At 30.0% G+C, this 13,306-nt stretch overlaps 2 protein-coding genes across 2 annotated transcripts; one reads left to right on the top strand and one right to left on the bottom strand.

Moving 5' to 3' along the window:
- The first annotated feature begins 625 nt into the window (after positions 1 to 625).
- Tsp_00662 (conserved hypothetical protein) lies at positions 626 to 1,907 on the top strand. Its single transcript, XM_003376394.1, has 4 exons — positions 626 to 781; positions 858 to 1,141; positions 1,205 to 1,493; positions 1,551 to 1,907. The coding sequence occupies exons 1-4, from the start codon at positions 626 to 628 to the stop codon at positions 1,905 to 1,907; spliced, it is 1,086 nt and encodes a 361-aa protein (XP_003376442.1).
- A 1,436-nt stretch (positions 1,908 to 3,343) lies between these two features.
- On the bottom strand, positions 3,344 to 9,945 carry Tsp_00663 (hypothetical protein). The gene is made up of 6 exons (XM_003376393.1): positions 9,277 to 9,945; positions 7,425 to 7,781; positions 6,659 to 7,219; positions 6,056 to 6,571; positions 5,853 to 5,973; positions 3,344 to 3,483 (listed from the first exon to the last, which is right to left on the bottom strand). The coding sequence occupies exons 1-6, from the start codon at positions 9,943 to 9,945 to the stop codon at positions 3,344 to 3,346; spliced, it is 2,364 nt and encodes a 787-aa protein (XP_003376441.1).
- Positions 9,946 to 13,306: the final 3,361 nt, after the last annotated feature.

The following is a 13,306-nucleotide window of genomic DNA, read 5'->3' as shown; positions in this document are numbered from 1 at the left end:
TAAAAATAAGCTGCAATGCTGAAGTAGCACTGACGTTATGCTCAAGAATTCTTTCAAAGCTTTCGAAAAAACTCTTTCTATTTCAAACATAACTGACCAACTTTGAAAAACAAAAAGCAGATTTTTTTTATAACTTTGGAAATTTTTTTTCATAACTGACAATTCAGTTGAGCTTAAAATTTTAAAACTGGGTTATCAAAAAAAAACTATTTAAAATGAATGGCTTCACAGCAGTTTAGGAAACCTTCAAAACTCTGCAATGGACAATGTTGTTAATCGAATGAAGTACATGCATAAAACATTACTCTTCAAGTTCCAAATTTTATGATGCATCCTTACATTTCAAAGCCAAATGTTAAAAATTCTGAATGTAGCATTTGAAGAAACGTTTGTTTAAATTTTAACTAATGGTTTAAAGTTAAATTCTAATGTATTTAATGAAGAAATACTGTATGTATTTTAAACATGAATGGCAACAGTTTAAATTGTTTAAAAATTAAAACAACTACATTAAAACATTTTCTTTAATTTATGAATTTCAGCTTTTCGATTCAGTGTTGTTTTGTTTTGAACAGTAGTGCGGAGTGCACGCTATTTCATGCAACTTGTTCGAAACAAAGATTTAATGGGTAGTAGTGATCAAGAAAGCAAAGTGGAAAATTTCAAACCTGGCGACTGTATCGATGAGCGTTGGATTGTGGAAAAACTGCTCGGAATGGGAGGCTGCGCATCAGTTTACCAAGTCAAAGACGCCATAACGAACAGCATCAATGCGATGAAAGTATGTTTAAAGAGCAAAATTTTATTTCGTTTTATCATTTTCAATGTTCATTGATTATTTCATTTCTACAATTAAGGTTGAGATGGCTGCTCAGCAAATGCAAATTTTGAAATTTGAAATGACAGTCATGATGGAGCTGAATAAACTAAATGATCGGCATGTATGCAAAGTTGTCGGCGCAGGCAAAAATGCAACATTTTGCTACATTGTTATGACGTTGGTTGGGGAAAATTTTTTCACCGTCCTCAATTCTTTGCGACGTAAATCCGCTGGTAAAGAGAGACCAAAATTTAGCGTCAGAAGCAGCGTTTTCTTAGCGCTGAACAGCTTGGAAGCGTTGCAAGATTTGCACGAATGCGGGTGAATATTTTGCAAAAAGTATCATAGTGTCTGTCTTTCACTTTTTAATTTTATCCTTTGTAGATATTTGCACAGAGACGTGAAACCGCAAAATTTTGCAATTGGTCGTGCGCCAGATTACAGGAAAGTTTATTTACTTGATTTCGGCATGTGCAGAAAATATGTAAAAGATGACGGAACCCTGCGGCGCCCACGTGAAAGATGCGCCTTTCGAGGAACCCTTTATTTCGCTTCCGTGGATGCCCTTAGAGGGGAAGAACAATGTCGTAAAGATGACGTCTGGTCATGGTTCTTTATGATGATCCGCCTCAGTACAGGTACCATAGCTTGGAAAGGCTACGTTCCACCAAAAGTAAGCAATTTAATAACTTCTACATGCTGAACGTACATTGAAGAAAAATTATTCCAGCATGTTCCTCTTCCTAAACAACTGGAAGAGTACAGTAATGTTAAGGAAATAGCGCTAAACGACATAAAAGAATTTTGCAAGAATTGTCCTGAAGAATTTTGCAATATTGGAGAACATTTGAAAACGCTTGGCTATACTGATAAACCAAATTATGAGCTATGCTACGAAAATTTGAACGCCATAAATAAAAGAATGGGCTTAGAAGACGTTCCGCTGGACTGGGAACCTCAGCAAAAACAGCAAGAGGAAAAACAGCAAGAACACAAACAGCAAGAACAAACACCTACAGATCAAGAACAAAAGAAGGATAAAGAGCAGAAGCCTGATGACGTGGTGCCTAAACCTCAAGACCCATAGCTTTTACCATTTCAGCTCAAGTATTCATTATAATTCACTTCTTCACATCATTTTGTAACACTTTTTTACATGCATATTTTTTCACTGACAATTTCATCACATAAATACCTGATTTTATTACCAGTTATACTAACTTGGTTACTAATAATAAGTAATAGGTAATAAGAAAAAGCAAAATTACCACTTGATACTTTTTAGCGTACATAAATAGATGCATCAAATTTTTTGAAAATCATAAAATTAATGAATCATATCCGTTTGTACTTCATTTCAGAAATACTAATAAAATATAACTGATTTATATTATTTTAGCAGTTCATTTGACATTTAGCATTACCTACATTATCCATTAACCATTAGTAATATGCTAAATAAAAGATCTATTGATAAAAATAATGAATATCTTTTCTGTGTCACAAAAAGTAGCAGATCAATCATGGCGGCATCACCAATGACCAATAATCGCAACAAGTGACAGGTAAATCTAGGTCAAAAAATTCATTGAAAACCAAACAGCTTCACGTTTATTCTTCTGCTTAGTCTATTTCTTCAAATTCTGTGTTTCTATAAAACTACGTGTGTTGAGTAGTTGTCTGATCATATACTGTGCTTTATGCAATAAGCATGTAGCTTATATTGGCTTTCAGTTGGTAGTATAACCATCTTGAAAGAGATGAGTGAAAATAGTCAAAACCAAATCATACCAAAATTACTCTTTTGCTTCATCATCAAAAACAGCATTTAAAAACGGCTAAAAATTTAAACTTAATATCCAACAGCGAAAGTATCAAACACAGAACAAATGATAGCATAAGCAATTTGCATGCTAAATTCAGAGGGTTGAACAGTGAGTCGCAAACAGTTCTTCCAAGAAAATTACGAGAACAATGTGTTTTTCCGTCGTATGTTTAATTTAAACAAAAGGTAAAAACGCATTACTATTATCAATTTTTGATACACAATACATTTGCAAACAATATAGCATAAAAAGCACAAAAACATTTGTAGAAAAGATAATGCATAAATTTTATTTCATGCTTTACTTAAATTATTAAATTTGAAAATAAACCTTCCAGTGCAAATAGCTGTAGTTTAAATGTGCACAGTATTAGAAAAATACTGTATTAAATATGAAATGAAGTATAATAAATGTTCTGAAAACTAATCAACTTAGTAAACTTAATACAATAATCATGCATTATGAGGATATAAATAATCATCTTTTAGACAAATTTTTGAAAAATGATTAAGAGGTGAACATAATTTCTCCTTCTTGGTTATGTAAGACTTCTGCACATATGTATCGTGCTAAAGTTAATAACCAAACAATTCATTTTCTTAACATAAAAATGATTTACATGAATCATTCTCAATTTATGAAGATAAATATAGAATCATACATACAACCAAATATAAATGAAAATGTTATAAAGCCTTTACATAAGAGCATTCCATTCAGTCTGTGAAATGAATGCATTATCATTCAAATCAACAGCCATAACAGCATGTGCTTCAGCAGTTTTGAGAAATAAATGATGAGGTTCTTGTATGAGGATTTTCAAACACCGATTATTCACTGTAATTCTCTTTAAAAAATAAAATATAGTTAAATTGAAAGATCTATGTTAAAATTATGAAAAGGGATATTTTGTGATAAGATTATTTCCATTTGTTTACAGAAACTGTGATGCGTGGTGCATGTTAATGAAGAAAATTAGTTTAATAATAGAAAAGCCAATAATAAATTATCGGACTAATATTTTGCTTGCAACAAATCCGCAATAATAAATGCATGTCAAGATAAAGCCAAAATATCAGTACTTAAAGTACTGCTGATAAGAAAGGCTTCCCACTAAAAACGAATTAACATAATTAACGAATTAATAAAACGAATTACAAGTTTGACCATCTGTTTTAGCCATTGCATATCAGCATACTGTTATAACTACTACATGCTGAGAATAAATCGATTATTGTGAAAAATATTTTACAGTAAATCTTCAATTTGCAATTTTTGAATAAAATTTACCACTAATAATGGAAAATGTGCATACATTAGTTCTTTATTATTTCAATGAATAGTATATTACTTTGTTAAAATGTTTTTGATAGTCGATATGTCCAGATATTTTGTAAATAAGTTATCATTTTGTTATCCAATCAAACTGCGTTCATAATGGCCATCATTTTTATGAAAACATGTTAACTTCTACCTTTGTCTGCCAATTTCCTTAAATTCCACCATTTGCATTTATAGATGACAACACTTTTTATTGCAAAATTACTGTACATTTTATAAAACTGCAGCATCCAGAAATTATTCCAAAAAATTCTAAAATTTAATGAGTTCAAAATTTTATGCAATTTCTGCTTACTGTGATTCTTTAACATATCAAGGCATTACTATTACATTAAATGCTTATACTTAAGTTTCAAAGAAATTTTTAAATTGTTTTCAATATTTATCACATAATAAATGAAAAGCACAAGCGTATTTTAATTTTTAATAAATTCTCTCCTCTCAAATAAAATAAATAATTAAAAAAGAAATTTAACAGAAAATAAGCTGGTTACCGATAAACGCGTAATTGAACTTTGCCATGTAAGCAAAAATAACGTTTAAAATGGAAATCAGTGTTTTCTTTATATGAGCTGTTTTTCTTTACTTTGAAAATAAGCAAACAGCTTATATACAGGGCTATATTTAGTCATAGAACTCCATTCTTCTTACTTGTCATTTATTTCTTTTATTAATTAGTATCCAATTAACTTCAAAAGATTGCTAAAGAAAAATGTCACTAGCCAAATTAAATTAAATTAAATTAAATTAAATGCACTCTAACTAAATTTATTTCCATGTTAGCAACAGCAAAAAATAAAACTATTTTTTCCTATTTCTCAATTTTATGTAGTAATACGAAGGCTCGTTTCCCTTCATGAACATTTATGTTTATAATTATGACACATGCATACATAAATGCACCAATATTTAATTTTTGGCAGATGCTTAATTGTACAATAGTTATATAAGAGTCTACTCCATTATTGATCTTTTCCAAGTATTATCAAATCACTACAGTAAACGTAAGAATCTTTCGTTTCTATTATTTTTCTCCCATTTATAACAATTTGCATATTTATGTAAATTCATATTTACATCATCTTTATGATACAAGCTTTGTGTGTGATGCTCAATATTTTGCATTTCTGGTCCAAAACAAGACTCAATTAAACATGACAAATACGGAACGTTCTAAAATTGAGATAACATTTGCTTTTGATTTTATAAATAATTTAAAATGACAAACATCCAAATCTTCGTAAACAGTTCTGTCTGTACAAATTTCCCAAAACTTTTCAATTTCTACAAATTCTTAGAATTACAAAGAAAATGTCACGTCACGTAATTTTGAAATATTCCCATAAAAAGTTGTCCATACCAATTACAACTTCATCATTTATTTGTATTGTATTCACTTGTAACTTCATTGCTTTAAAATGCCTTAACTTCATCTAATTATCATATATAATATTTGTAAAATTCATCACATAATCATCCACAAATTTGCTTGCCACACCCCAAAATGTAACTAAAATTGCATACTGTACAAATGCATGTCCATGAACAATTTTATTCATTGACAAATTTGACATTTATTTGACACCATATGACAGTGAAGAACAGTACAAAAAATCAATTTCAAACATTCACTGTGTACTTACTGAAATAAATTTTCAGCATTTTATTTTATAAAAAAATGCAATAGAACCGGAAATTGCTTGCAATACGTCGGTTTACAAATGAAAAAAACGTCACTACTAAATTAAGTTCAAACAAGTGAATAATATAATCACACGCATCAAATCAATGCTGAAAACGACGCAGCTTATCTATTGCAGCTAATAGCTTCACCGTGGGTCCCAGACGAAGGGCAAGCAGCTCACCGAGGTGATCTTTGTTCAACAGCAAAAAAGCAATACCATCAATTGCCTGATTTACAAATACTGAGGTGTCAATTTCACCCTCTTTGAAAATAGTCTGTACATATGCTTTCACCTGTTCACACTACAACAAAAGAAACAGCAATAGCATGACACAATCTTATTAATTCATTGATTACCCATTTTATAATAAAAAAAATACTTACAGTCCACTTTCTTGGATCACTATCAATAAACTGTTCACTATTTGTACTCGAACTAGGCGACTGCACCTGCGTTTCCGTTTTACATACAACTCTAGGTGACTGTGAATTTGGTTTAACATCACAAACTGCAGACGTAGATGTTTTCACAGCCAAATGCTTCATAATGTTGATATTATCTGCTTCTTCTGACTCGACTAGCTTCTTCTTCTTAACATTTTCAACTTTCTCTTTAATATCAACTTCTTCCTTTCGTTTTTTCCCCTTTATTTGCTGTCTATTTTGTAGATCTTTTCCCACATTTTCATTTTTCACCATTTCCGCATTTTCAACTTCCACCTTTACACTTTCATCATTCAACGACAAAACAGGCATCACATGGTTACGAAATTTAGCTATTGTTCGCCATTTGGCAACTTCATCTAGCAAAAACTGTGGATATGGGCTTACTTCAGGATACCCCTTAGGATACTGGTACAATTCCAATATGTCATAACCGTAGACTACATGCTTTATTTCCTAAAAAATTCAAAATTCAATTTTTCCTGATTTTTTACATTAAATTTACTTTCTAACTGATTCCATTTTTAATACAAAACTTCTCACCGATAGTGAAGTTTCTTCTTCAACAACTTCAGCATCATGCCCTTTGCTGTGAAAAAACTGATCTGCCACCATTTGAGGATTAGAAAGGAATTCATGATATGAAAATTTATCTCCAGAGCCATTGCGTAAAATATTTTTACCGCCTACAGCATTAAGTTGAGAAATTGCAAGGTTTTTTTTAATAACGGAGTCGATTATTTGCCATAATCTATCATCTCGAGAAGTCAAAAATGATGCAGCCCTATTGGAATCGTTCTGCTGAGCATCAGAAAACGGTCGCAATGCTTCTTTAGGCTTCAGTGGAACATAATTCTTAATAAGAAGATCATGGCTGTTTCCTGAAGTAGTTGGTGATGATTCATTTTTCTTTAAACTTTCACTTTCTGTCACCGCTTTGGCAATGCTTGACTGATTTTCGTGGGTATTTGATGACACTGATGCCAATACAATACTAGACGTCACATAGCCCGATTCAGAGTTTACACGATTAACTACCGGTCTATTAAAAGGTAATCGTCGATTTACAGGATGCAAATTTGGATGGGCTGCTCTCAGAGGTTGCTAAATGTAAAAAAGCTTTCTTTATCGTATTACAATAATCCATAACACAAATAAATATTACGAAAACAACAAAAATATACTTAACCACATTCAATAACTAAAAACTATATGCACATGTAAATGTCTGCACACAAATTATTGGTAAAAAACAAATATAACCTTATGAAGTAAATAAATAACATAAACCTACCTTAAAACTAATTACCTGCCCAGAGCGTAAGACTAAATTGGCTGGATAAAAAACCGAAGAATTGGATCCAGGAATCGGACTTCGACAAAGCGAAGAGAAAACAGGATGAGTAACATGCGAAGTTGCTCTGACGGCACCAGGTAAACCAAAACCACTGCTGTTGTTAGCAGGAGATATGAACTGAGCTGGACGTGGTGCAATAGGCAATTTAGAAGATAAATCAGACACGCGAAAACTTTTGCGCGGTGATAACAATGCAACTTGATTATCTGATGTCTTTTGGTTTCCATTTGAAGAACTTGTCGATGGTACAAGGCCAACTATCGAATAAGTACCACATTGATTCACAAATACTGTAGAATGTGCTCTATTCTAAATATTGAACAAGGTGATTGCCACTAATGGAATGAAATTTATACATATACATATAAATATTAACACAAAAAACATACATGAAAACAGCAGATTTAATATAAAATACTACAACTCTGAATCTTTAATGAGTAATAAATGACTTCAAAATGCTATGAATTCATTGTTCTTGAATAAATTCATCTACTTACGCACTTATGAAAACTAAGTACAATCTTAATAAAACTTGTATAATTTTCATAACCATATAAACCAACTTAAATGATTAAAAAACCAAATTAATAAATTGTATATATATACATAAATACAATATTTTAAATTGTGTCTATAATATTTTGTAATTCGATGTATCATAAGATAAATTCGTACTTTAAACCAACCAACATATTTGCAATACTAATTAAAATTAATTTTTAAAATTTATTGTTCTTTTGAAAACTGAAACAAAAAACAACTAAAAACTGATATAACAGACATCAGCAACACGTCAAAGAAAATGTTTAAATGAGTAAAATGCATTTTAATAAATTCTCCCATCTCCTAAAGAAACAATTTATTATTATTAACTTTTAATTTAATGTGTTTTAATTCATTACTTTTTATAAAGTTCCCTAAACTACCAACATTTAACTAAAGTTATCTGCTCTTAATACTGTAGTTCATACTTGATTTCTTACTGTTATAGTATGCTGACTCCATTACCATTAAAAGAAACAAATATTTTATCAAAAATATTCAACTTAGTTTTAATTTTAAATGTAAAACATAACGCAAAAAACACATAAAATACAAATGTATTTTTTCAAATGAATACAACACAAAAAAACAGAAATAAAAGTGTTTCGACTAGAATGTGAACCGATGCAACAATAATACTTTTCAAAATCACAAATTCTGCACTTTATATAGTATTCTGCATGCTTTAATAATACTAAATATAATAAATAATTCATATTTTTAAATCTTACAATTAAAAAATAATTTAATTTACAGAACATTAGTAGCTTAAATTATAAAAAGTAATATATAAATAATATTATTATTACTTCTGAAAAAAGTTTGACATTACTGGAACATTACAGCGTAAATCTTGATTGCAGAATATTGTACTTATAGTAAGCGACTACATCATACAACAAAATCACAGAAAAAAGCGAGATTTTATCAATGGTAATATTTTTAATTTCTGAATACTTTTATTTTACTTCTCATTAACTATATATTATCCATTAAACAAAAGCTGTGATAATGTCAACCTATGCTTTACTTTCAAATATTAAAAATTCCACTGGCGAAGATTTTTTTCTTTAACACATATGCTTATCATAAAATTAAAACTTCCCATTGAGCATACATATATCTATTCTTTGTAAGTAAAACTTAAATTATACAAATCTGTGAAAAGATTACAAAAGCAAAACCAGGAACAAAAAGAAAACCGCTGAACATTTTAAACAATTTAAAGTCAGCTTAGGAAGATAAAAATGTCACTTACCGTTGGAATATTTTGAGGGAATATTGGACCTTGCGTTATCTTTGGGTGAATGAAGTTAAAATTAGAGCTGTTGATAACAATCCCCTTTGATGGAGGCGATTCTGATAATGTTCTTTTGCTTGTACTTTGCGCCTGGCTTACAACCGGCACCACCAGCTTGTTTCCCGGAATTTGCAATTTTCTTCTCTTGACCGACGATGGTACATTGTTCAATTTCCACACTGTTGTTGGACTTGATGCATTCAAACTTGCCACAAGTGTCGGACAATTCTGTGCTTTCTCACTCAACGAAGGGGATTTTCTCAAACTGTTATTCATCACCTGTTTTCCATCGTTGTTGTTATATTCCAAAGCTTTCGACAATCTCATAGCCGGCTCCTCTCGGCTACCCATCATTGTTTCGAATTGCCGGAGCTGGGTAGTCGTGAAAAATTCATCCAAAGATCGTCTTCGAATATGTAAATTTCTCACGGCAGTTGGCTTTAAGCTCCCGGGCAGTGCCTTCTCACTCGAAATTTCGTTTATTGTTTTTTCCACCGTTTTACATGAATGAATCGTTGTTAGTGATCTGATTTCCAGTGACAATGTAGCATCATCAGCAACATTTGCACTATTGAAAACCGGTTCGTCAGATTTTTCTGAGATCAAAGCTTCTCCTTTACTGTTCATAACTGAGGAGACGATGCAATTATCCTTATTAGTATCCGATGGATTCCTAAATGGTTTTTAATTTTTTTATTAATAAATCGATTAATAAAGCTACTATGAAAATTGTAATATTAAAAATATGGTTACGCATTATCTATTGCACTGTTCAAATTAACCAACTGTGCTGTCTCTTTCGACGGATTTTCTTTCTGCGAAGCATCCTCAGCATTGAAATTATTTTGTTCCATTACCAACCTAAACAACTGTCGTATGCAGCCTTACTGTATGTTTGTACTGTCAAAAAAAACTGACCTGCTGAACTTGGAATAAAGCAATGCTAAGTAACAATACAATCAAACTGCTATGTTAGCATTAACGATCAAAGCATTGCAATTTTTTACAGTGTTAAAATTTTACAGAAAACAAAATCTTACAGTTATGAAAAAACAATAAAATTTATGCGCGATAAAAATACAAAGGTGAACAACGCAAGCCAGTAATGAAAATAAAGAGTGCATGCATTCGCTGATGCAGTAAGTGTCAAATGAGCATGCATTCATACATAATACAGTATGGTACACTAATCAAAGAATTGCACATCCTAAGCAAAAAAGCGTGTTCATTGCACAGATAAGTGATATATACGTCAAATAACTCGTAAATTATTTACTTTTTTAGTGAGCTCAAAAGTCAGCCGACTGTAAAATACAGCTCCTCCTGGTGAAAACGTGATCAACCAGAGCAGCAATGGGCCAACCACTGTGGCCGTGTCAGCAGAATTTTATAGTACTGAAAGCTCACCGTATAACACGATTCGTTGGAAAGGACTTTTATATCGATCGAATACCAAATCGATCTTTGAAACGTACGTCAATTGCACGCACACACATACTACAGTAGGCCCAATGTAAACTTTAGTTTACGGTAGCCTAGCTTGAAAGTTTATGATATTACAGTAGGAAAATGTATTTCGTATGCGTTGTTTTTATAATATTCATAGAATTTTAAATTCTTATTTTTAATATTAATTTACTTATTTCATTTTTAAATCTGTAAATCTGCTAAAGCTGTTGTTCCAAATTTTTGTTTTATTTCAATGAAGCGCCATTTTTCTAAAATATAAATGGATTTAATTTTAATGGACATGTTTTTATACTATTTTTACATATTATTTCATGAAGGCTTAAAATTTTATTATTTTCTTGCATAAATTAAAAAAATAATCGGTGGTAATGAGCAAATTACGTATTTTAATTATCTTTTGAAGCAGTGGTTAAATATTAGAGCAGTAATATGCGTAGGCTTTGATAATTAGATGCAGGGTATTTATTTCTGAATAATTACTAAAAGTTATTTTGATATATAACATAAATCATTTTTGTTTCATATTTATTAACTAAGCGATTTAATTTGGGGTCTGTTAAAAATACATAAATATTAATTAATGATCCGTTTTAAAAACTGAATTAATATAAATTTTACAATAATTTTTTGTTTAATTAAGAATCTGATCATCTGTTCTGTACAGGCAGTAAGCAATGAAATAATCAGGTATAATGTTACCATATGTACATGCAATATGATATTTTAGATAAAATATATTTAAAAAAATAAAATATTAAATTGAAGTGAATCATAAAAATAAAAATAAACATTCATTTTCTTAGAAATCGGGAGTTTATTTGTGATGTTTAATGTAATGTGAGTTTAATTTTTCTAAATCAAACATTTTAATCGTCGCATAAGATACTCTGTCAGCTTTTATGCACATTTTAAGTAAACAAAAAACGTCTCGCTTTGTATTCACTCTAAATATTTCTAAAAAATGAATTCACCTTTTCTGATAATATTATCTATCTTTTTCAGTGGCTGTTTTTTTAATGAAAGAAGTTAACCCGCTTATTTATACCGGCGAATGTCCTAGCTCTCTTGTGACCTAATTGAAAATGTTCACCAGCTAATATAATGGTTTGTTAACTTATTCATCAAGTTATGATTTATGTAATGAAAATTTTATGAATAATTCAGCAAAGCAGTTTGTACTTATTGAATTGCACATTAATATGACTTGTTCAAGTTTTCCCACAGTATATTATTAAATAATTGACTTTCTTTGTCTATTTATTTTTTAAATAAACATTTGTAATTTCCTCACAGATAGAAAAGTTTCATTTTTTAATTCTATTTTACTTTAAAACTTTTAATTTGTAATTTAATTTTTTATAATGTCATTTGATATTTGACAAGTAGGATAATTACATGATTGGTGGATTTTCTAAATATTGCATAATAATGTATATATAACTCTCTCTGTTTATATACATACGTATAATACATTTTACGTAGCTACTTTGCTTCTTTTATAGGTTAATCATAAAAAAAGGAAATTTTTTATTTGGCTTTTTAGATAAACTATTTACTGGCGATTTATTAATGTTCCTTAAGATCTAGTAAGCTAACCAAAGCTAAAAATATTTTAGATATATGTTTTACTTATTTATTTATATCTATATGAATTTTAACATATTCTACATAATATGCTGACAGAATTATTACTGTACGTAATTAATATTTTATTAGTTAACTGTCTATTGCACTCTGTCGACGGAAAGACGTTCGAGTAAAAACTGCACGTGAATTTTTATGTTAGGTGAGCATAGAACATTTTATGTAAAACATAAAAAAACAAGAACAGTTGGACATATTTTTAAAGATTAAAAATATGCTTCCAATTAAAGTAAGAGAGAAGATGGTCATGACCTGTTGGCTTTGTTTGTATGTAACTACTGTATGGCGCTATTGTGTCAACAGACCAATCAGCTACTGATCAATTTACAGTCATTAAAAAGCAAGACATTACAAATGAAGTGAAATATACATTTCGAGTTTTTACGCCAGCATTTCTGTGAAGAAAAAATATTGTTATTGATTTCTTTAAAAATATTTTAAGTATACTTAATTTAGTGACTGCTTTAGTAAAACATAATTTTTGTATCTGTTTATATGCTATTATGAATAATAATGTGACTTTGATAAAGCCATTTTTGTAAAAATAGTAATTTGCATTAGATTCCATCACTAAATTAAATTAAGAATCACACAATTTACGCTTTGTTCATCAGAATTTCAGCACAATTGAAGCCTATTGGCAATGCTAGATAAATTTTTAAAGGTATTCTGCTTTGTACAATCTATGAACTTAGCGTTTATTATCTGTCATGTAATAGCCAAGTAATTTCATAAAATTATCTGTATCTCTGTTGTTTTTTGCCTTTTCTCAAATTTATTGTGTAATTACTATATAAAGCTGTTCACTTAATTACAAGTATTTGAATTTTTACTATTATTTTAGTAAGTAATTAAATGTCGTTCAGTAAGTACT

The sequence above is a fragment of the Trichinella spiralis genome (genome assembly GCF_000181795.1).
Source record: "Trichinella spiralis strain ISS 195 chromosome Unknown Scfld4, whole genome shotgun sequence".
Taxonomy (NCBI): domain Eukaryota; kingdom Metazoa; phylum Nematoda; class Enoplea; order Trichinellida; family Trichinellidae; genus Trichinella; species Trichinella spiralis.
This window is presented reverse-complemented; position numbering and strand designations above follow the sequence as displayed.